This window comes from Microtus ochrogaster, chromosome X (assembly GCF_000317375.1).
Source record: "Microtus ochrogaster isolate Prairie Vole_2 chromosome X, MicOch1.0, whole genome shotgun sequence".
NCBI classification, from domain to species: Eukaryota; Metazoa; Chordata; class Mammalia; order Rodentia; family Cricetidae; genus Microtus; species Microtus ochrogaster.
The window spans coordinates 54,102,565-54,128,490 of record NC_022026.1 but is presented as its reverse complement, the minus strand read 5'-3'; the positions used below and the strand labels follow the sequence as shown (position 1 = coordinate 54,128,490).

The window sequence follows — 25,926 nt, the reverse complement described above, 5'->3', positions numbered from 1 at the left end:
ATACAGATGCCTAAGGAGCCAGAAGTGCCAGAGCCCCTGGAACTAGAGTTACAGAAGAGCAGCCTGACATGGGTGCTGGAATCAAACTCCGCTTCCTTGGAAGAGGAGCGAATGCTCTTAACTGTTGAGCCATCTTTCCAAGTCCTTCATTTACTTTTGTTAGTACATATTAATGTAGCACAGTTCATATTTCCAAGTTCATTGATGATAAACCAGCATGGCCAAGAATCTCAAAGAGTAGCTAGTGGTGGAGCTTCACTATAGGGAATCTCATAAGTCCACTTCCATTTTGCTCTCTGTATCCTATCTTGGGGGTGGTGTGACGGCTCATAGAGTAAAGGTGCTTGTTAACAAGACTGATCACCTGAGTTTGATCACTGGTATTTGGTGGAAGCAGAGAGCTGACTACTGAAATTTGTCCCCTGATTTCCACATACATGACACATGTTTGCACACACACACATTCTTTTTTAAAAAAAGAAAACAAACTATCTTTTTTTTTTCATTTTACATACTAATCCCAGTTCCCACTCCCTCCCCTCCTCCCATTACCTCCACCTATCTCCCCACTCTACCCCCATCTACTCCTCAGAGAGGGTAAGACACATTGCTTGAGGAAGGTCCAAGGCCCTCCCTACTATATCTAGGCTGAGCAAGGCACCCATCCAAAGAGAATAGATTTCAAAAAGGCCAGTACAAACAGTAGGAATAAATTCTGATGTGGCACTCCTAGTGGCCCTGCAGTCTGCTCCCAGTCATACAACTGTCCCCCACATTCAGAGGGACTAGTTTGGATCTATGCTGTTGCTTTCCCTGTCTGGCTGGAGTTGGTGAGCTCCCATTAGCTCAGGTAAGCTGTTTCAGTGGGTGTCCCCATCATGGTCTTGACCTCTTTGCTCATATTCTCACTCCTCCCACTCTTCAACTGGACTTTGGGAGCTCAACCCAGTTTTCTGCTATGAGTCTTTGCCTCTGTTTCCATCAGTTGCTAGATGAAGGTTCTATGGTGATATTTAAGATATTCATCAATCTGACTACAGGGCAAGGTCAGTTCAGACACCCTCTCCTCTATTGCTTAGGTTCTTAGCTGGGGTCATCCTTGACACCCACACAAACATTCTAAGAGGGAAATGAAACAGATGGGACAAACAGAAGTGAACAGGGTTACTGTTGTTACTGGTAAGAAATGATCAAAAGAAAATCCTAAATCAGCATGTAATTCTGAGGTAATTAGAATTGAGATGAATAACAAGTAAACAAGCATTTGCACAAGACAGTGTATCAATTTTGCTAATGCTAACATCAGCTACTTCTGATGACTCAAACTAGTAAATCAAATCAGTTCTGTTTATCTTCTAAAAGAGGCAATTTGTATTTAGAACTGCCTACAATTTTGTATAGTGTGGAAAGATTTGAAATTGGTGAGGGATCAGAGGAAGGGAGTCCTTGTGCTGTTACAATTTGGGGGATTGTGTGATTTTTGTAATGGAACTGGAACTGAGTAATATTAGAACACTTCCTGAAAGTGAAACTTAAAACCAGCAGTCAAACAGGGATCTTCAAAATGGATCCCAAGCCAGTTAATATGTAAATATAAACTGAATGAATTCACATATCTTAGGAGAGAAGGTATGTTAGATTATAATACTTTAGTTACCATAACTTAAGTCATAAATAGGTTTTCTCTGAACCTAATTAAGAACCGCAAAGTTGCCAGTTACAGGACTCATCTTCCCTTAAGCATGCTATGAAAAGTCATTATTATTATTAATTTTTGTTTAGCATTTTACAATTATTTTTAAATTAACATAAAAGATATTAGATATTGTGCCATTTTAATTTTTTGAAACAATATTTCACTGTGTAGCCTAGGGAGTCTTGGAAACTTTGATCCTCCTGCCTCAGCTTCACATGTGCTAGAATTACTGGCATGTACCACCACATCATACCAAGATATAGGAACTGGGAAAATTTTTCAGTGTTGGGGATTCAAGTATTTTAAACCTGAGCTATATTCTCAGCCCTGTGCTAGTTAATACTGATTATCAACCTCATCAGATTGCAGGAATCCTTGGAGATTAGCACACCTTAAGATGTGTCTATGAAAGTATTTTCAGAGATTATAAGACCATGAAGGCTTTGACCAAATGAATCATTTAATCTACTCATAGATTAAAAATTTGAATGGGATATTATGAAGTGGTGAAATTGTGGAAGACGAGGCCTGATTGGAAGAAATAGACCTCTGGGACATGTCTTCTAGAGCTGTCTATACTCTGCCCTGGCCCCTTACTGTTGCTGCTGTGATCTCCTTCATGACTGTCTTGAATTAAGCACATCTATTACACCATGTCCTGTATGTCACGATGGACAAAACCTCTAAAACCACAAGAAAATAATCCTTCCTCATTTTCAGTTGTCCTGTGACAGCAGCAGAAAAGCGAACACACATGCTGAGCACATGCTGGATTACTGTACCCTTGGATCAAAGATCTCTATTTTCAAGCCTGGGGAGGAATATCTGTCTGTAAATGCCTCAAATCTCCTCTTTATGTGACACTGGATAGTACCAGATCACATGGCTGTGCATGGCTGCAAGGGAGACAGGGAAAATGAATATCTGGTAATGATAAAGGGGCTGTGATGTATCTGGTTCCATTTCTATTGCTGTGATAAAATATCCTGACAAAAAGCAACTTAGAGAAGAAAGGACTTATTGTTGACAATCCCAGGTTAATTGACCATCGTGGCAGGGAAGTCAAGATAGCAGGAACTTAAAACAGATAGTTTCAACACATCCACAATCAAGAGCAGAGAAAAAGCAATCAATGTAAAAAATGCTTTACTATTCAGCTCACTTTCTTCTCTCGTATACAGTTCAGCACCCAGACCCAAGGAATGACACTGCCCACAGTGGACTGGGCTTTCCCCCGTCAACTAACATAATCAAGATAATCCCTCAGAGACTTGTCCATAGGCCAACCTCATCTAGACAGTCCTCATCGTAATTCTTCCCTGGTGATTCTAGATTGTGTCATATTGATACCCATCACACTACAGTGGCCAAGAACAATTAAGATACTTTGAGGTTAGGAACGTTGCAAAATAATTAGAATAGCTCCGAGGTAGACAGCTAAATGTGTTTGCTAGGCTCAGTCCTAGATGCACAGAAAAAGGACTTCAGAGGCCAAAATGACACTGCTCCATAACAAAAATGCTCTCATGCAAAACATCTAGTAGTTTGGGGTTCAGGGTTATAGCTCAGTGATAGGGCCCATTGCCTTATGAAGCTCTAGTGTCAGTATCCAGCACTGCAAACAAAAAAAAAAAAAAAAAAAAACAAGCCCTCCAGTAGCTGAATCTTGAGACCAGTGTATTTAAGTTGGTTTTTGTTTTGTTTTGTTTTGTAGCATGTGTTGTAGTCCTTGTATTTATAGCAGTGGGAAAATCAGATAAAACACTTTGCCATCATAGTAATCATATTCTTGTAAATATATTTGAGCAGAAAGCTGTGGATTCTATGCACATTAGTATTTTTTTCTAGTTGTAATTAGGCTTTTCAATCAGGAACTGTAAAACATTCCCGTAATCCCAGTAGAGGCAGAAGGATCAAGAGTTCAAGGCCATCTCTGGCTACATAGCAAGTTCAAAGCCAACCACGGATACAGGAGACCCAGTTTGAGACAAATAATTAGGCTTCTTATGGTTATGGACCAGCGCTCCAGTGCTTCTCTTGCTAAGACACTGTAACAAGTATACTATAATGTGGAAAGTAAAGGTTAGGGAGAAAGCGATAGCTGGTAAATATATAAATAAAGCTGTATTGAAATACTCACTTCACAAAATGTTATTCAAATTAAAAAAAACTATAAAGATCAAAGGGAACAAGTGTGTTGACAGATATTTGTCACCCTGTCACTCTCAGGCTCACAGAGTAGAAATGCCTTGCTGTATTGACTATGGGTCAGGTACTGGATTTTCTGTATGCAACTCAGAATGCTGATTTTTCATTCCAAGCAGTCACATACCCCACTTTGAATTTAAAAAACAGATATTCTAGGGCTGTGAGATTGCTCAGAGGGTAAGAACTCTTGCTGTGAAAGCATGAAGACTTTCATGGATTACGTCTGTACCCCCCAGCATAAAAGACAGGCAGACCGAGGGAGCTCCATGGCCAGCCAACCCAGCTAAAATGGTGGCTCACATGTGAGCGCACCTGCACACACACACACACACACTTGAGCCTGCATGACTCTGGGATTGACCTGACTGAGGTGATGGAGGAATAAGAAAATGACAGACATGTGTATAGAAATCTGGGATTGGGTGTGGGCTGTGTGCTCTAATTGAGCTGCACTAGTAGCAGACTGAACACTCAACCCATTTATTACATACAGTATGAAGGAGGAGGGGATGGGCTAGCAAATCTCAGTAGGAGGTTTCTATAGGAAAGCAGTCTCAGGTTAAAGTATGTCAGAGGGGAAATCTTTGATTGATAGTTTCTGCATACACTGATTTTAGCTAAAGGTCAACCATTTATAAACATCTGTATTTAGACCAGGGGAAGGTTTTGCTATTTGTCTAAACCTGGGCTGGGGAAGGTTTTGCTGTTTCTATGGGTTTGAGGTACCGGAGTCTATGACATGGCCAGGCTTATATCACTAATACACATTTACTCTGGATTTCATCTCCCTATTCCCCCCCCCCCCACACAAAAATTTTAAAGAAATAGATATTCTGATTTCACATATCAGTACCTTGGCTTATATAGGTCCTCCAAGAGACACAGATACACCATGGGCGAAATAAAAATCAGCTTTCTGAGTTGCATATACAAAATCCAGTACCTGACCCACAGTAAACATAACAAGGCATTTCTATTCTTGAGCATGGGAGTACTGGGATTGCAAATATATGCCAACACACTTGGTTCCTTTAATCTTTATAGATTTTAATTCGAATAACATTTTTGTGAAGTGAGTATTTTGATACAGCTTTATTTTTGTAGCTATTTACCAGATCCATCTTTTTTCCTTAATCTTTACTTTTGTCTTTATAGTATCTTTATAGTGTCATACCAAGAGAAACCCTGGAGGGCTGCTCCATTCACTTTGCAGACAACAGAGGCCCAGTACCTTCACTGTCCATTCACATGCTTAACATTCTGACTTTGAGTTTTATGCTTATTTCTTTCCCATCTTTATCTACTACTTCCATGGTGAATAGGATTATAGTGTAGATAAGAACGACATAAATAAAGATCTAGCCAATACATGAGGCAAACTTAGACCTGCCTAAAAAGGATCAAGTGAAACAGTACAGAGAAATTTGGAATCTAGTTTTGTTAAAATACACTAGAAAAAAATGAAAGTAAAGTTCCTTTCTTTACTAGTTTGAGATAGAAAACATTTCAGATTAGGAAAACCCAAACACAGACAGGAATTTCTATTTGTGTGTGTTTTTACTTGTTTGAGTGTCCCGTGCATACTCTGCTGTCATCAAACTTGCTATGTAGTTGATGATGACTTTGAACTCTTAAAACCCCATCCTCTACTTTCCAGTGCTGAGATTACAGGTATATATCATAGTGATTAGCAGACAAAAGAGTTTAAGAGGACAGTTTTTCTTGCTTTTGCCTGTCTTTTGGGGGTGTGTGGTAGTTCTCACTAAATAACCTTGACTGGTCTGGCACTCAGCTTCTCAAGTGCTAGAGGATTCCAGACATGTGTCTCCACACCTGCACTGACGTTTTCCAGGCCATTTTGTTTGCAATATGTTGATCGTCCACCATCAGTTAGGCTGAAACTATATGCCTATTCATTACCTTATAATTTGCTAAAGTCAGAAGACATTCATCTCTAAGCAGAAAGTCAAAAAGGGGGAAACATTGCTTGAAGGCCTCCAAAATGCTGAATGTGCCCATGAGAGAGGAACTTGAGGGTGACAGCCTCTGACCCCATGATCATTTAAGTTTCTAGATGATTTCTTGTTTCTAAGTTTGGACCACTGATTTTGCAGAACCCTGTTTCCAGTGGTGGTGGTTGTTATAGACAGCTGTGGTCATGAGCCTGCCAGTTCCTCAGAGTACTCTCAACACGAGTTTACACCCCACAAGTCTGGGCTGTCAAGCCTGTACCTGCTGGTGGAGAAGGGTGTAACTAATTGCACGTCTGATAAGAACAATTTGGAAAATAGTTGATAGCCATTACTTGTTAGGCATATTGACTTTGGGGACCATTAGTTATGTTTTTGGGATATTAGTTCTTCATCTATAAAATGGAGATTCACATTTCTATGTTTAATTTTGAGAGATTACATGGGATTGATCAATGAGTGCTCAATTAATAATACTGCCTACTACTGTTAATCCCTCATTTACTTAACATGCACTTATTATGTAGTCTCAACATGTACGTACTGAGCTAAGTACTGAATATATGGGAACAGTTGCTATTTCTATTTAGTCATTTGGCCAATCCATATTTTATGAAGTTGCAGTGTATTTGGGCTCTGTGCCACATATAGAAACTATAGTAGTAAATGAGAAGGATCCTTCAGGACTTTAGATACATATTTTGATTCTACCAATAGGACACTTTTTTCTTATTAATTCTTTGGATATCTTTGGTGAAATCTTCTCTTTTGGCTTGGATGTAGCTCAAGGTAAGAGTACTTATTTAGTATACACAAGGTCTTGGCTTCAATCCTCAGCATCACAAAATATAATGTTGGGCACCATAGCACACACCTGTAATCCCTGCACTAGGGAATTGAAATTAGGAAAAATTTTAAATGAAGGCCATATAGGGAGACCCTGCCTCAGGAACCAAGGACTGTGGCTTTAGTTCAATGATAGAGTGATTAAGTACCTAGTATATACCAGGCCCTGGGGTCCACCCCTCTCACCACAAAATAAAACTAAAAACTGTTCAGTGAGAGAGTTCTCGGTCAGATGCCTTCCTACGCCATACCTGGTTCTGACTGATTAATGGGCCACAACAGGGGTTATAAAAATTCAAGAAGCCTATGCCCACATAGTTAGGTAGAGTTAATGGGAGCTTTAGTTTCCTTTCTTCTTTTTAGAAGAACCTAGCATACTGGGGGAGAGATTTCACTGATGAACTGAGGGGAGAAATTCTGCTGTAAGCCGGAGAAAAAAAATATAGAAGCATTACAAACCAAAATGTCTGCTCCAGACTTCTCTCTAAATGCCAGAACAGGCTAGAGGACTTGTCTTTCCCCAGTAAAGAGGGAAAAGACTGTGTTCTTATAGTTGTCTTCCTATTTACAGCCTTTAGTTGAGTGTTATTCATCCCGTTCTTTCCGGCTGGGAGGGACGAGGGGGTAGAAAAGTGGTAAGGATTTCATTGAGTCTCAACCCTTCAAGTAGGCAGAAGAAGGAAAGAAAGAAGTCTTTATGGTCCTCTGTCACAGAGAGAATAAGCTACAATAGCTGAGCTTTTTCGCATTGCCAGCACTCATGTTCTCTCATGCATTATAATGCCACAGAGGACTGCTGTCTCTTTCCTTGCTCAATGCCCTTCTCTGTTAAACAAGCTTTCAGTAGGAGGCATTGAAGTTCAAGAACAGGAGAAATATATAGAGGAAAAAAACATTTAAGGCAGTAAGAAAATAAATTCTTTTCAATTTTAAAAACCTTGAAGGGTTTAAGTTTAGGATGATGGCTTAATCAGTTCCATCAAGGATGCTTTGAATATGTATCATGGACACAGGTTATGAACTAGGATATAAAAGTCATTGCTTTTCTAGTTCTAATTATGTCGTGGAATTTTTGTTTTGTTTTTGGTGGTAGATAAGTGCATAAAATATATTTGACACTGAAAGTGTAAAATTTAATGTGAAACTCGACGGTTTCCGCTCCAAATGCCTGTTCTAACTGTGTTGAGTTGTGTTGAATTTAGGTCTGGTTAATTTTGGTGTGTGTGATGCTTTGATTTATTTGTAATGTTTTTAAGCAAGGAAGTTTATAAAATTAAAAAAATCAAGAGGTTCTGGGAGTGCTTTTGAGGTTGGCATATCACATAAGAAGCTGTTTTCTCATGCAACAAATCATCCTTCCTGCCACTGTAATGAACCTAATTTTCAATGAGATGGAATGTAAATGTTATTTATAATGTAGCTTCTCCCAGTTTTATATTTTGCTCATGGAATTTCATTGTTCAAATTCATCTAGTTGAGAATTGAAGCCTGGATTAGTACCAAACTAACCTTTGAAAGAGAGAATTGTTCAGCATCTTTGTTGAGGATCTGCTTTCCATCATCCAATCAACTAAGTGTTGTATTTTTTCCATTGACACAGTGTCTTGATACATATCCCAGGCTGCCTGTGAATTGATCATTCTACTTCAGTCTCCCAAGTGCTGGCATTACAGGAGCATGCAATTATGCCCAGGCCCCAGTCAAGGAAGTCTTACATATTGAGAATAAACTATATGTCAGATGCAAAGTTTAAAAGGCGACTCCTGCCTTTGATAAGTAACAGTATCACTGCTGTACTGGGATGAACAATCCAATTATTAAAGGAAGAATACAAAGAAAAATTACAACACAGAAAATTATCAGGTACAGACTTTGTGAAATAAGAAATTGAGGGCAAGTAAAAGCTGATCGTGAATAAAAAATCCTCTTAGATCTAAGGCTTTATTTGGGCCTTTAAAAATATCCATAAAGGCTGGAAAGCAACTTAATGAAGGGTGTACGGTGTTATCAGACCAGAGGAAGAGATGAGAATTTCAGATTCTGTTTCCCATCTGTAAAATGAGCCAAGAAGCCAGATATAAGCCCCCTCTGTGGCTGAGACTGTTGCCTTCACTTTATTATCATTATTATTGTTGATATTATTATTTACCTTTATTTGTGAGTGAGTGTGTGTGTGTGTGTGTGTGTGTGTGTGTGTGTGTGTGCTTTAGTGCTGGGATGGAACTCAGCGCCTTGTCTATACTAGACAAGCCCTGTACCATGGTACTATACTGTAGCCTGTTTTCACTCCTATTGTTCCAGTATTCAGCAGTTTCTCACCTAGGACAGTCACTTGGTATGTGTGCTCTATGTGATTTATCTAGAACAACACAGTGCATGGAAGAGAAGGCTTGGGTGCTAGTTTACCTGGGACAAAGATCACATGAGTAAGCAGTCAATTTCCCTCAGTAACTTGGCACTTAGTTCAGAGTTACCCTGCCAGAGGTGTGTTAATTCTCCCAGAGCATGAAACTAAGTTCTTCAACAGTCAGGCAAAGGAAGGCTCTTGCCTTTAGATATTCACTTCTGCTGAGGACACATAGCTCCAGTTGCTTACATGGAAGATTCATCTGGGTTGGCAGTGATGGTAACCCTGCTGTCAGGAGGAAGGGGACTCGGTTTTAAAGGTACAGGGTACCTGGCCACGTTTCATTGGTACCTTTAGTTCAAATGACATTCTTTAATTAGACAGGCATGTAGGTGTATGATAGTGTGTGGCATAGCATATTAAGTATAAAATCTTATTTTGGAAAACTCTAATTGTATAATGAAGAGTTTAAGAAACTGGAAATTTTAGTTTGGATAATTTTGTAATTTCTTTCTAAGTGCAGAATTCCCTCAGATGTCATGTTCTCAGTGTGGCTTTATAAGTCGCTGTTCTATGTCATCACCGAGATGTCTTCCATGCTCTGTCATGATAGAATGAATTGAATTATTTGCTGCTGCTTCTCAGTGATGATGAACTCCTAGGTGTTAGGAACTCTCCTTATCTTTTTTGTTTGTGTGTTTGTTTTTGTTTTGTTTTTAAGATTTATTTTATGTATTATGAGTGTTTTGCGTGCATTTATATGTATGTACCATGTGCCTGTCTGGTGCCCGTGAAGGTCAAGAGGGTGTTAGATCCCCTAGAACTGCAGTTACACATGGTTTTGAGTCAAAACTGGGTCCCCTGGTAGAACAAGAAGTTCTCTAAACTGCTGAGCTATCTCTCCAATCATTATTTTTAAACTTTGTGTGTGTGCATGTGCGTGCCTGTGAACATGATAGTTCAAAAGATAATGGCTGTTCTTTTGAAATTAATATTTTATGTCCATCTTTCTGACTGTCATTTTTTTCTTTTCTAATTACCAAGTATGAGAAACTTGTGAAGCATTAAGAACGTGGCAGTGTGTTCTGAACTGAATGGATCTTGAAATAATGCTATTCACATAGAACTATAGTTTTTCCTTGAAACATGGGCAGCTTTAGCTCACAGAGCACAGCCTCCCACACAACTTGGAACCAATAACTGCCCCATGCTGTCTCTATGCTCAGCACTCCTTATCTGTGTTTCTCTGGCTCCACCCTTCTCCAAACCTTATCCACACTCTCACAGCTTGGGGACTTGATCCATCAACTCTCCTTTTTTGATCTGTGTAGGCTCTGTACCCAGCTCAGGACTTAATATATAGTGACCCAATAAAAGAATTCAGTAAAACTGAATTACTATATTGGCTCTCTATATTTAATATGTATTTTAATATGGATTCTCTTTCTCCCCTCTTTTTTCTCTCTACTATCCTCTCATCTCGCAATATATAGCTCAAGCTGGCTTTAAACTCATGATTTTCCTGTCTCAACATTCACAGTTCTGGGATTAGAGGTTTATGCCATCATCAGTAACACTTGACTGAATATAAGTCATTCATGGAACTGTTTTACAAATGTTTCTGAGCAGAGGAGTGAAGGAGGAATGGGCTCCTTGTGGGATGTGCTCAGAATCCAGAGAAAAAATAAGTTTCAAAACAGATAAACTTGTGCACAGCACTCATAAGGCTTTAGCTTCTGTTCCCAGCAACACACTAACACATGCACACATGCACAAACAAAAGCACCCCACACACGCACATGAGGGGAGGGGACACAGAAAGAGAGAAGAGTGAGTGAGTGAAACAGACAGAGATTTTTAATAGTTTGACTTAATTCCTATGAGTTCAGACATTGACAAAAAAGCCTGAGAAAAACCAACCCAAGGTATACAAATTAAAAATCTGGAGGAATATCGTTTTAGATGCAAAGTTCTAGATGTCATTGGAGAAATTATTTGGTGCTGGAAAACACAGTGCTGATTAATTAGTCAACTAATTAACTAGTTAATTAATAATCACAAAGTTAAATTAGTGTATCACAAATAATCAAAAGACTCATCCAAGTTTTAATGTATAGTTTGCAGTATAGTGTTCAGGCAAAAAATCTGAAATAACTTAATTTCTTTTTCTGCGCTTGACATGGCTTATTATAAATGACAGAGACCTAGGAGAATATCTCCATGGTGAGTGCCCTAAAGTTATAGATAAGAAATGATTTTAAGCCGGGCGGTGGTGGCGCACACCTTTAACCCCAGCACTCGGGAGGCAGAGGCAGGCGGATCTCTGGGAGTTCGAGGCCAGCCTGGTCTACAAGAGCTAGTTCCAGGACAGGCACCAAAGCTACAGAGAAACCCTGTCTCGATAAAAACCAAAAAAAAAAAAGAAAAAGATTTTAAAATTTTCATTTAAAATAGCAGCATCATTCATGGTAGCCCCAAAGGAGAAACAACGTAAGTGTCTATCAACTGATGGGTAGATGAGCCAAATAAGGTATGCCTGACATTTCATTCCACACTAAAAAGAAGTGGGGGCTGATGAGATGGCTTAGTGGGCAAAAACATTTACTGGGCAAGCCTGATGACCTGAGTTAGATTTTTCAGAACTGATGGTAGAAAGAGGGAATCATTCCCCAAATTTGTCCTCTGACCGCCATGTATGAGCCATGACAAATGCACACACACTTACAAGACACATATCTACATACCTATGCACATGCATGTGCCTTTCCCTCTAACCTACACAGTAAATGAAATTAAAATATAAAACTAATGAGTTACTGATACATAGATAGTCCTCAGAAATGTTCTTTTAAGTGAAAGATATGCCATGAAGGACCAGCACATTTTGGATATTTCAATTTGTATGACATAGCCAGGATAGGAGAATCCATAGATAGAGAAGAAATCTTAATTGTTCAGGGAAAGAGATTGGACAATGACTTCCGGGATATGAGACGTGCAATTTCTTTTTGGAATAGAGAGAATATTCTGGATGGTAGTGACAGTCCTAAGTGCTAGGAAGGAAAAGCTGAGAGGTGCTTATCATAGCTTGGGAGTCAGTAGAGTTGGAGGTAGATCAGTGGTATTCAGGGCAGCCTATTTTTTTGGGGAAATGAGTTGAAGAAGTTGGTCAAGGACAGAGTGAAGGGAAGGGCTTTTAGGGAAAGGCACAATGGGTATGAAATCAGGAGCTGGGCAGTGGAGCAGCCTAGTAATTGGGAAGCTCAGAGAAGGCTAGGAGGAAGGTGATAAAGAGGAACAGGAGGAGGAGGAGGAGGCAGCAGTGGCGTAGGTTGGTGGCTGGGAGTGAGGGGACTAGCAAAGATCAGTGGCCCATGCAGAACAGTCTTGTTTTTATTCAAAAATCAGTGGCCAGCCTTTAAAGTGAAAGAGTCATATGATTGTATTTTGCTTTCAGTTCATTGTGTCGGAGGAGCGCAGGAGAGATGAAGAGTGGATCAAGAAGACGAAGAGTGGATGAAGAATGGCTCTACTAGGAGGACGCCACATGAGGGCAGGTCACAGCAGTGGTGAAAGGTTTCAAATGCTTTTGAGAAATTAAAAATCAGTACTTTTATAGGCAAGGTTTTTGCCACACAATCATCGCCTTTGACTTCGTGGCTTGTATCATGGTTCAATAAAACACTGACGAATATCTTGCATATCATCATAGAACCTTCATCTGGGGATGGATGGCGTTAGAGACATAGACCCACACTGGAGCACTGGACTGAGCTCTCAAGGTCCCAATGAGGAGCAGAAGGAGGGAGAACATGAGCAACGAAGTCGGGACCACGAGGGGTGCACCCACCCATTGAGACAGTGGAGCTGATCTATTGGGAGCTCACCAAGGCCAGCTGGACTGTGACGGAAAAAGCATGGGATATAACTGGTCTCTCTGAACATGGCGAACAATGAGGGCTGATGAGAAGCCAAGGACAATGGCACGGGGTTTTGATCCTACTTAATGTGCTGGCTTTGCGGGAGCCTAGCCAGTTTGGATGTTCACCTTCCTAAATATGGACGGAGGGGGGAGGACCTTGGACTTACCACAGGGCAGGGAACCCTGACTGCTCTTTGGACTGGAGAGGGAGGGGGGGAGGAGTGGAGGGAGGGGGGAAGGGTGGGAGGAGGGGGAGGGAAATGGGAGGCTGGGAGGAGGTGGAAACTTGTTTTTTTTCCTCCTTTTCTCAATAAAAAAAAATACTTCCTTTGGAGTGTCTACATTACTGTGGCGTTCAGAAGTCAACCTTGAGTCCCTCCTTAGGCACTGTCCATATTGTTATTTTGAGACAAGGCTTCTCACTGGCCTGGACCTTGCCAAGTATGCTAGGATGGCTGACCACTGAGCCCTAGGAATCTGCCTGCTTCTGCAATCCCAGCACAGTGATTACATCAAGTGCTACCACACATGGTTTTTAAAAACAAAAACAACACAAAAGCAAGGATTTTGGGAATCAACCCAAGTTTGAGCTATCTCACTAACCCTCAATAGTTCCTTTTTCTCTGGTTGGTAGAGAATATGAAATTCTTATTTCCTCTCAATAATTCTCTCTACTCCCTGCAAAGTTCAATGTTAGACATGCAGGGACTTTCTCAGTCCGCATGTCTTTCCATCTGCAAAAGGAAGATGAATCACCAAATCCATCTGTCATTCTACATGTGGATGTCTGGCCTTGTACTATTTTTAAACTGGTTATGTTAACCATTCATTGAAATGTAGAAAACCCAGTAGGAGTTTCTTTAAGAATATACTCTTCAAGAAACAGACTCATACGTGTCACTTAGACTGCCTAGGACTACAAACCTAATATGTACTTGAGAATGGATGACCTGGAACTTCTTACCCTCCTGCTCCCATCTCCTGAGCACTAGAATTGTAACTCATCTAGGAACAAAGCCAGCACATTGTGAATACTAGGCAGACATTCTACCAACCAAGATATGTCCAGCCCAATTATAAATGTTTAATAATGGCTTCTGATGGTATTTTTAGATGAGTTTTCTAAAGCTGACTATCACAAGTTCCACTACTTTAGATGACACACGCCTTTAATCCCAGCACTCTGGTCTACAGAGTGAGTTCCAGAACACTCAGAGATATACAGAGAAACCCTATCTCGAAAAACAAAACTAAGTTCCACCACTTTAGAATGGAAAAATCCATTGTTTTTTAATTAAAAGGCTTTAGATCCTAGTGTCTTGGGACTAATGCACTAGCAAGCAATGGAAGATACCAGCTATTTTTCCTCCATCCGTAAGTTTTGGCATTCTTGTTTCTGTATCTATTTTTGCCCGGTGATTGTCTAAGTATGTTCTAGAACAAGGCAGAATCTGGCCACTATAGTTTAGGTCTTTGATTTGAGATGACAGTTCATACTTGGATGAAATTCAACAAATTCTTTGTATGTGAAAGTAGGATGTTGGGGAGATGTTAGAATTAGACGCTATCATTTGAAATGAATTGTAAATAAGATTATATTGTGATATACCTGTAACCCTAGCTATTCAGGAAGTTGATTCAGGAGGATTTTGAGTTCAAGGCCAGCTGGGAAATATAATGACAATCTGTCTGGGAAACGAACTGAGGCATCTGGGCGAATACAAGCTCTCAGCCTAAGTCATCATTTTAACATGTGAAATGTAGCTAAAATTATGGTGAGGTAAGTGTGTCATTCATTTTGTTTGCAAAATTTAAGGGAACACTGAAACAGCAACAAAAAAAGATAATGAAGATTGTGCTGGCTAGTCTTATGTCAGCTTGATACATAAATGAGTTATCTGAAAGGAGGGATCCTCAACTGAAAAGATGCCCACATAGATCCAACTGTAAGGCATTTTCTTAATTAGTGATTGATGGGAGAGGAGGGCTCAACCCACTGTGGGTGATGCCATCCCTGGGCTTGTGGTCCTGGGTTCTATAAGAAAGCAGGCTGAGCAAGCCATGGGGAAACAAGTCAGTAAGCAGCTCCCCTCCATTGCCTCTGCATCAGTTCCTGCCTCCAGTTTCTGGCCCTGTCTGAATTCTGCTCTGACTGCTTTCAGTGATAAACAGTGATGTAGAAATGTAAGTCAAATAAAACTTTTCCTCCCCAGGTTCCTTTTGGTCATGGTGTTTTATCACACCATTAGAAACCCTAAGACAAAGGTAGAAATATTTCTATGTAATATTTTTGAAAATCAAAATTTGCAATCAAGGCATTTGCCTGTCTCACTTCACCCTAGTTCCAGCAATGCTTGGCATTGGTGGTTTCCCTACTTAGTAACAAAGAAAATGAATGATGAGGTCAACCATCAGCTAGGTTTCAGACATCAGTAAAAATCAGGGATGAAGCTTCCAAGTGACATATGAGGTAAGAAGTTAGGGAAAGCCTGGAATAGAGACTGTGTTGGAAGGACATCTCTCCCTGTTATGTATTTCTGGAAACATTTGCCTAACATCTGTACTTTAAGAGGCAGTGCTATTATTATTACAATGGCAGGTACATCCTCCACAAGGCACATAGAATAGCATCTTGCATCTCTGTGTGTAAAGAAAGTTTCTAGAATATTCCTGTGGATACTACTCTGTTGTAGCACTTGAAAGAAACTGCAGTGTAATTGAAATTAGCAGTGAAGTGGAAACAATGGAGAAGTAGGAACATGGCAAGAACTTAAAGCACATGAAAGTCTGTATACAAGAATGGCACTAGACTTGCTCTGTATTGTATCAAGGATAGCTTCCAAGAAGAAGCGATTAGCTTAGCATTACATTTAATGACAGGGTTGGTCTCTGGAGAGATGTCTCAGTGGTTTAGAGTTCTGGCTGCTTTTCTAGAGGATCTGAATTGGGTTTGTAGCACCCATACCAAGTGACCAACAACTACCTGTACCTCCAGCCTCCAGTTCCAGGAGATCTGATTCTGATTCTTTTATCTGGCCTCTGTGGGCACACAGTTGTGTGTGTGTGTGTGTGTGTGTGTGTGTGTATTCCCTAAATAACTGCTCTAAAAAAATGGGGAAATTCTGGGCCAAATGGTCACAGAATGGCAATTTAGATATACGGGACAGATTGAATGGAACCTGTGTTTTAAAGTTCCTGCAAATTCCTATTTTGTTTCTTTCTAGATTGGTTCTCAGGAAATATTCGACACCTCTATATTATTTATATGTGTTTTAGATTAATTCCATAAAATTTAGCTAGAGGGAACATTAAGATGTAATTGTACCATCTGTCTTTGCCTCGAGTTGCAAATGAAATTTGCTCAACTAATTCATGAAAATGGTTTGATAACTTTTTCTCTGTTTTTGCACTGTATCTTTCATTTTTAAGGCATTACAACTTGATTAATTGGAAAATGTGCTCTGTTTTCACACCCATTCAAATTTCTCTTTTGACTGTGAGGGACAGGGTGGGTGACTGAAAATACCTTGTTTTGGTCTTAGAAGCCTTGAACTAAAGTACTGGTTCTGTCAGTACTGCTTTAGGCATGGCTTCTCACTTCTCTAAACATTTCCTTTGTAAAAATTGTTATAATATATAATGATGTTGCTATTTATGGGTAATTAACAAGAAAGGAAGTAATTGTTGAGATTAGGAACCACCAGAAACATGGACAGTGAGGATTTAAGATAAATATGGATCAGAAGATTGGGATGTAAAGGTTTTCTTTACAGCTCTGGAATTTAATGCATGCATACTTGCTGAACTGATTTAAGCCAAACTCATTCATTTCTTGATCCCAATTCTATTCACCTCCAATTCAATATTGCCTGACAATATGGATTAGATAATCACTGAGGACAGTGTGAAATGTAAGCAAATCATATTTAAATGAACCAGCTATGGTATCTTGATCACTTGGGTGAAACTGTTTATAGGATATTGTTTAATCTAGGATTATTATCAGATTAATTGCTCACTTTTTACTATTTCTCCAAATTAGAAGTTTACATGTTGTGCTGATTCTGGCCCTCAAGTATAATACAAGCAGCATATCTAGTAGTGCAGTTATGCATGCTATGTTTGCCATTAGATTTTAAGGACATTTATAGCACCAGGCATTGTCCATGAACTTGGAGATGTTATTTCTCTGCGTTAGAACACAGACTTGAGTGTTGGTCATCATCAGTTGTCCACAGGACTTATATTTGGGTCAGGCTTAATGGGTAAGGAATAGTTATGGGTAACTTGTGGCCTACTGTATTCGTCATCGTGCTTCAGAACTATGTTTTTTATTAAAATTCATTTTGTTTGATGTGTATGTGTGTTTTGCATGCAATGCCTTGTACCTGAGGAGGCCAGGGCACTGGATCCACTAGAACTGGAATTACAGCCAGTTGTGAGCTACCATGTGGGTGCTGGAAATTCAACCTGAGTCCTCTGGAAGAGCTGCCTGGGCTCTTCTTAACTGCTCAACCATTTCTTTAGTCCCCAGAAAAATAGTTTTTATCCAGGGAAACTGCACCTACAGTTTTCCTTTTTAAATTTCATTTCGGAGTTCTGGAGATTGAACCTAGGACTTTGTATAAGGTTGGGTTTTTATTGCTGTGATAAATCATAACCAACAGAGCTTATTAAATAACGTGTCTGATTAGGCTTATTGTTTTCAAGGGTAGAGTCCATGATATCAGAGTGAAGGCATGGTGGCAGGAACAGCTGAGAGCTCTCTTCTCATACCAGCAATCAGAAAGCAGAGAGCACATTAGGAATGACATGAGTCTTGAACCTCAAAACCTGCTCCCAGTGACAAACCTCCTCCAAAAAGCCACACCTCCTAATCCTTCCCAAACAATTCTGTCAATAGGGTACCAAGTATTCAAACATAGGAACTTATGGAGGCTATTCTCTTCCAAACGCCACAGACTTTTCACATGTTTAGTAAATGCACAACCATTGAACTACATCATTTGGTTTTTTTTTTCGAGACAGGGTTTCTCTGTAGCTTCAGTTTTGTTTTTTAAATCATGATCTGTGGTAGCAAATGGGAAAGAATCCTGTTAATCTGGTTGCTATTTAAAGAACAAGTTTGTTCACCAGCCATCTTTGCCAGATCAGTGTAGCCCTCACTAGTCACCAAAGAAGCTTCTGTTTTCAACAGATAGCGACCATAATAGAAAACCACAACTGGTCAAAATATGCAGAACAACTTATTGTGGAATTCCCATCCCCAGCAGATAACACAACTCCTGCACATTCCTCCTAAAAGAACAGAAAGAACCAGGAAGTTTGTTGTGAGATTATATCTCCTAAAATGATAGGGAAGGTGCACCCACATACTACAATACTATGGCTGCCTAAAAAAATGAGAGCACTAATAGGCATGCTAATGTGGGAGGGGGAAATTTCAAGGGGCCCCATCTCTAGACAAAGAACTGCAGGCAACTAAGGGATGCTTAGAAAGGGTCTTTCCCAGGAATGAGCCCTTTAATTGGTCAGCTATAAAATCATACACATACAAGCAACACTAAAGAAACTCAGCATGTTGTATTTATATATTTGTATATAACAATAATAATCCAAATGAAGAGGCTCTGAATTGCAGAGGAAACAAGAGGCATTAGAGGGGGGGGGAAAGGGAGGGGGGAATGGTGTAATTGATTATATGTTAATTAATATATATATATGAAAAAATGCAAAGGCTAGGAAAATGGTTTAGAAGTTAATGTCATTGTGGTAGTTTGAATAAGAATATCCCCCATAGGCTCATATATTTGAATCCATAGTTATCAGTGAGTGGCAAAATTTGAAGGGTTAGGAGGCATGATCGTGTGAATATGCATATCACTGTGGGTGGACTTTGAAGTCTCAAAAGTCATGTTAGGCCTAGTCTCTTTGCCTATGGGACAGGATGTAGAATTATTTTTTTTTCTTTTACACAGGTATACATACAGTTTAGTTTATTAATGACTATTTTTGAAGCCAGCCATTTTGTTCAATACTTAAATAACAAGCTATTTAGTATTAAAGCAGAAGGTACTGCCACAATGTGACAGAAATCCAGCTCTATTCACAAACCCTTTACACAATTATATATTAAATGCTAGTTTTATTTAAGCAAGACACCCCTACTTGTTCTAAAATATGGGGTGGGTACCCCACTGGAAAAGCAAATGTGGAGAGTCGGATTGTTTTATTTCCAACTAGACCATCATTTACCACAGGAGAAGACTTGACCTGCAGGTTCTTCATTAAGGCATCCACATCTTCATCGTTTATCTCATACACTTCCACATAGCGCTGCCCCATGTACGTCCTGTGCTTTTCTAAGGCCTTCTTCTGCACGTTCTGCTCGGACTCCATCTCAATTAAGGCATCACCCTTCCTTTTCCCATCTCTATTTAAGAGGAAATGAATTCCACTTTCACTCTTGCGGGTTCTGCAGTCTGAGAAAAAGTTAAGAACATCCTCCACAGTGTAGGACCAAGGCAGTCCCTGAGCTCGAATGAGATAAACATCACCCACCTCCTGTCCTAACTTTGGTGGGCTCAGTTCCTACTCAGGTAGCGGTGGGAGGCCTTCCAGGTAGGTAGTTTTGGACTCCTGGCTGTAACCCCGCGCCCCCTCGGCGACCGTCAGCCACAGCGGGAGCAGCGGAACGCACAGGGCCAAGTGGGAGGCGGCGGTGGCCGCAGCGGCGGAGGGTCGGGCGGGCACGGGACCCGCCAGTCTCCTGCGGGCGCAGGCCCAAGCTGCAGGCTGCGCGTCTGTGAGGCAGCGGCCGCGGCGGCCCCGATCAGCAGCAGCAGCAGTTACAGCAGCAGGCGGCGGCGGCGGCTGCCCGAGACGCCTGACTGGAAGGTGCCGGCAGCCTAGTAGATAGGCACGCAAGCGGCGCCGGTGCTCCGGCAGCTGCTGCAATTGCAGCCGCAGCCCGGGATGTAGAATATTCTAAGCCACTTCTCCAGCACAATGTCAGCCTGCTTACTACCATGCTCTCTGCCTTGATGGTTGTTGGAACACAGTCCACGAATGAAGCTGCATGAGGAGAATTCTCATTGCTTGTGAGAAAGTTCCAAAAAAACAGGACAAGAGTCCTGTGACCTCAATTCTCCAAAGCTCAGGTTTGTCCTTGGAATGTGCTTTTGTGCTCCTTCCAGGGTCATGGTGTTGCCTTGGTCATGGTGTCTCTTTACAAAAATAGAATAGTAACTAAGGCAGGCAAAGGAGCCAAGTTCAGTTCCTAACATTCATATCTGTTGGCTTACAATGACTCACAACCGCCTATAACTCCACTTCTGGACTCCACAAGTACCCATTTGTCCTCTCGTGTGTGTGTGTGTGTATGTGTGTGTTTGTGTGTGCGTGCACACACACACACACACACACACACACCTCCAGATACACACACATAATGAAAATCTTAAAATCTCTTCCTATAAATAAATAAAACTATGAGGATAATATATTTCAGAAAGGCATTCAGACCTACTTCTGAGATGGGTCATTCACATAGTTCTTAATAGGAGCAATAGAAAAGTAACTAAGACAGTCTCCTAATTTATTCTGGATCCTTTCCACACTCTTTGGCATTAGGGTTCAAATACAGGACCTTATACGTGCTAGGCAATACTACCTCTGAGCTAACATCTCAGCAACACGATTGCCCTTTAGATTATTTTGAGACAGAGTCTCACTATTTTGTGGAGACTGGCTTTGAAACCATTACAAAGCCCAGACTAGCTCAGAACTTGTGATCCTTGCACCTCAGTCTCCAAGTAGCTGCTATTTCAAGCATGTTATCCTATGTCTGGTTCATGTTGATAATTTTGGATTCGCTATATAATTAATATGGGAAATAAGCTAATTTTAAAAACAGTTTCTTTAGCCTGTGAAATCATAATATAGTTTGAAAGCTGATGACATAGTATCCCAGGAAAATGCTTAATTTAAACCAGATACCCAGAATCTATATGGCTCATCATCCCGAGGAAATATGATTATTAAAATGTTTTGGTTATAGTACATGACTGGACTATAACATTATCAGATTATGTTAATTAGTATTCTGCTTGTAGTAAAGACATTGCTAACATATCTGTAAGTCTATTGTTAGGTGTTTTGAAATTTTCATTACATGTGGGACACAAGTAACAATAAAGGTGAGTTGGCAGATGTAAGGTAAGGACAGGGATTTTCATCATTATACAGTTCTTACATGTTTCTTGTCTGGCTTTGTGACTACTTTGCCCCTTACAACAGCCACAAGAACAACAATGAGACATCAGGGTTGCTAAGACATTAAAAGAATTTAAAAAAACATTTATTTTTATGTGTATGAGTCTTTGCTTGTGTATGTATTCATGTATGTGTACTATATGTGTGGCTTGGCATGTGCAGAGGCCAGAAGAGGCCATCAGATCCCCTGGGATGACTTTGACCTGCATGTGGCTGCTGGGCATGGAACCCTGGTCCCCTGAAAGAACAGCAAGTGTTCATAACTGCTGAGCCGTTTTTCTAGCCTGATTTAAAAACCTGAGCTAGAGACATATATGAATGCTAGGTTGGCTGGCTTTAACATGACTTTCCTGACTTGAGAATTAAGTGAGCCAAGTATTGAGAGTTTTCCCTCTTTAAGTATCATCTGCAGTAGAGTTTATGGGGTTCGTTTTGCAGGACTTCTTTTCTTAAAAGAAGTTTCCTAGGCTCACAAATGGTCACTTATGCAAACATCTATATTAGTAAATTGTGACTCAGCACCTGGCCATGGGTCTGGATGAGGGAATTCTTGTTAAGTAAATAAGACCTTCTCACAATCAACTCTTTTAGGAATGTGCCACAATGCCTAATATCTGAAATTTTTTTCTTTTTTCTTTCTTTTTTTCTTCTTCTCCTTTTTGATACTGGGGATTGAACTCGGGAACTCCAGCATGCTAGACCTGCACTCGGCCACTTAGATCCTTCAATCCATTTTTTACTTTTCACTTTGAGATTGGATCTCAGTGAGCTTCAAAGGCTGTACTGGACCTTACTCTGTAATCAGGCAGATCTTGAATTTGTGATCGTCCAGCCTCACTCTCCTGGGTTTCCTGGATAACAGGCATGGGCCTCCCTTGAAAAATTCTCTTCAACTTAATTTTCATCACTAAGAATTTTTAAACCAAAACTTCAAATAAAAACAACAACAGTATTTCTTCTGACCTAGACCAAGGCTTTAGCCAAGGCTGGCCTCTAATTGGTGGCCTCAGTCTTCCTATTGCTGGGAGAACAACCATGGTACCCATATTTTCGAAAGCTGCTCAGATGATGTTAAGGGCAAGAAGCACGGACTGGGAGTAAACCTCTAGGAATCGGGAACTAAAGAGTTCAACCAGGGCTGAGATGCTCCCAGCCGCTATGTCCCTCTGCTGTGCTGAGCTGTGAGGAGCGGTTCCTTTACAACTGAGGGAAGAGTCCTGTCAGTTAGTCTAGGACCCCACCTAGCTGATTGAATGGGAAGTTCCATTGAGCCTGTCTCCAGCTGCCCACCAATCAAACATCAGGACTTGACGTTCTCTACGTGGTAGTCCCGCCCCCGAGAAGCGTAGCCCCGCCCTTCCGACCGTGAGGCCCAACCCCTCCCGGGTCCTCTTGTGGCGTAGGCACCAAGCAAGATTCGTTCCTGGGCGGGCGGTTGCTCGTGTTTGGACTCCGGCTCACACTCAGGTTCTTCTGTCACGTTTTTGCTTCCGCCCAGGAGTGTGAGAGATTTGGTTGTCCACCCCTGGCGGGGCAGTGGAGTACCATGAAGCGGGCAGCGATGTGGTAGGTGGCAGGGCGTGGAAGGGCTTGGAGGAGCGCTGTCCTAGGGCGCCCACGCCTTCGTTTGCTGGCGTGGGGCGGAAGAAGCAGTGGGCGGGACAGAAGCAAAGGATGCAGAAAGAGGCACCCGGCAGCCAGTACCCGGGCCCAGCGACCTAGCTTGGAAGAATGCGAGTCTGCCCTAGTGACTCTGGCACTTTAAAAAGGGAAGACTCAGGGTGTTCCCTTGAAATTCCTATCCCTTTGCTCACCATGGGTGTGGCTGGAACCTTGGGGTAGCCCCTTTTCTGAAAGCCAGTATTTTCAGTTCTGCCTTGCCAGGGAGGCAGAGGCGGATCTCTGTGAGTTCGAGGCCAGCCTGGTCTACAAGAGCTAGTTCCAGGACAGGAACCAAAAAAGCTACGGAGAAACCCTGTCTCGAAAAATCAAAAAAAAAAAAAATGTTCTGGAGGTTATGTGCTTGACACATTTGAAATCTGACTTAAGTATGTTATCACGTGTGCAAAGCGTTCGGGTTTGGCTCGCATAAGCTGATTCATCTATTTTTAATTATTTTAGATTTCTTTTTATTATTTTCTGTGTATGAGTGTTTTCCTTGCATGAACGTCTTTGAACCACATACATGTCTGGTGCCTGAAGTGGTGAGCCTCCATGTGGGTGCTGGGAATCAAACCCAGGACTTTTTGCAACAGGTGCTCTTAACCACTGAGCCAACTCTCCAGCCACTTGTTTCTTTATTTTTGGGGCAGGGTTCCACTATGTAATCTTGGCTGGCCTAAAATTCGATTCACACATCAACCAGACTGGCCTTGAACTCAAAGAGATCCCTCTCCAGTGCTGCAGTTAAGGGCATGTGTCACCACTTCTAGTTCTTGTCTGTATATTTATTCATTGGTTTGAGAGAAACAGCCCAAGTAATATTAGCTGGCCTTGAACCCATGGCAGTCCTTCAGCTTTCAGCTTTTTTAGTGCTGGGATTTACAGATGTTCATTATCATGACCTATTTAGAAGGTGACTCTGATAAGCGGCAAGGGTCTTGTAATGAAAGGGCTCTGTTGGACCACATGGGCAATGAGAATGCCTTTTGTTAGATGTAATCTTTCCAGTTGGCACAGTTAAGGACTGAAGTCTCTAGACTAAAGGGCATATCTGGCTGTTCCTATTCCACAACATGCAAATTTTTTCTGCTTGCCTGTTTTCCAAGAGAATGACACTTGCTCTGGTTTCAGAAGTCATCCTGCTGTTGGTGAACTCGACCTTGACTAATTTTCTAGGAGCCCTTGATTTAACATGACTTTAACATGACTTTCCTGACTTGAGAATTAAGTGAGCCAAGTATTGAGAGTTTTCCCTCTTTAAGTATCATCTGCAGTGGAGTTTATGGGGTTCGTTTTGCAGGACTTCTTTTCTTAAAAAAAAAAAAAGAAGGTTTCCCAGGCTCACGAATGGTCACTTATGCAAACATCTATATTAGTAAATTTCTTTACAGTTCCTAGGAACCTTGCTATGAGGTGAACAAAGTGGGTCATCTCCTCACCCACCAGCACCTAAGCTTTGTCAAACTATTTGAAGACAGGCTGAAAGTCATTACAAGAAGGGCATGATTACCTTTGGACATAATGTGAAAGAAAGGCTTCCATAAGCTGTTTGGCCTTGCCCTTGTGCCTTCTCCACAGGATCTTTCCAAAGGGTTGTGAAATTTTATTTTCATATGTATGAGTGTTTTGCTTGCATGTGTTCCATAAGCGTGGCTGATGCCAGTGGAGACCAAAAAAGGGCATCACATCCCCTGGAACTGGGGTTATAGATGGTTGTGAGCTACCACGTGAGTACTGCTAACCAAACCCAAATCTCTTATAAGAGCAAGAAGTACTTTTTAATGGGCTAGAGAGTTGATTCAGTGACTAAGGGTAGTGGCTACTCTTCCAGAGGACCCAGGTTCAAGGACTCTAGTTGCAGGAGATCTGACCCCCTCATTTAGCCTCTTCAGGCACATCATGCATGTAGTGCACAGACATACATGCAGGCAGAACACCCATACACATAAAGATAAAATCTCAATTTTTTTTAAAAAAGAGGTAGTGTTAATTATTGAACTGTCTCTCCAGTCCCGATAACTCCTTTCTTGAGCCCTTCTAACCCAGTTTATAAGTTCTTCCTTGCACTCTATGTCATTGTCTTCCTTTCTTGTTAGTCCTGGTGAGCCTTGGCTTCTATCAGTGTCTAGTCGAGAGGTAATCCCTACATAAGGACAAACTGTCTGAGGTGATCAGGTTTAGTGTTTGCTTATGGGGCTTTTTCCCAGACATGCATGCATCATGCCACTTGATTTAATCTCCATATTGAGGTATTTTCTCATGGTAATGGACATATGAATAACCTTGTCTGGGCTATTGTAGCTGAGGTACTGGATAGCAGCACAGGCCTTCAGTCATGCTAAGCAAGTCCTCTACCTCTGAGCTGACACCCCCAGGCTTGTATATGATATGATAATACACTGACAATTCTTTTTTTGACATTTTTTTTTCCGTATTTGAAACCTAAGATGGAGCTAAGCCATTTCTTTTCAGAACTGCAGGTGATTCTAGCTCCCTAGGCAAGCCATGGAGAGGTTGAAATTCTCAGGCCTCTTTCATTAGAAAGGTTCAGTCCTGGGGTCCTGTGGCCTGAGTATCTAAAAGGATCCATGATAGTTTCCTTGAAAAGCTAGGGGGTCATGTTGTGGCGCTCTTGTGATTTTATCAGAGATGAGGAGAAGAGTAAAGCAATCTTGAGGGACTGAGAGACTGGCTATTATTAAGCAGTTCTCCTGCTCTTTTGCTTAACTGCTTCATCACCTCCCAGTGGGGCTATCCTCAAAGCACAGCACTGTTAAGTGTGTTTTGTCGTACAACATCACAGAGTATACTTAACACAAACCCAGATGACCCAGGCCAGACTGAATGCTACAATTTACAGCATCCAGATTGTAAATCTATAGAACAGTACTGTATTGAATGGTGTGGACAATTGTAACACAGTGGTAAGTTATTTCTATGTCTAAAACAGAAAAGATAGAGTATTAATAAGGTGTAGAAAATAAAAAGGGTGCAGTCCCCT

The 25,926-nt window shown here is 41.0% G+C and overlaps 1 protein-coding gene across 5 annotated transcripts in view; it reads left to right on the top strand.

The window, feature by feature from the left end:
* Acot9 (acyl-CoA thioesterase 9) overlaps window positions 1-25,926 on the top strand; it is an 82,723-nt gene that overhangs the window by 16,254 nt on the left and 40,543 nt on the right. For 3 of the 5 annotated variants that reach the window (XM_026784900.1, XM_026784898.1, XM_026784899.1), the window contains one exon: window positions 12,525-12,643. The exons of 1 other annotated variant lie outside the window; for it this stretch is intronic. In XM_026784900.1, coding sequence (XP_026640701.1) covers window positions 12,591-12,643 — 53 coding nt within the window. In that variant the 5' untranslated portion in view covers window positions 12,525-12,590. Of the gene's footprint in view, window positions 1-12,524; window positions 12,644-22,643; window positions 22,830-25,926 lie in introns of those variants that run through there. One more of the 5 variants, XM_005358820.3, reaches the window with a different exon arrangement.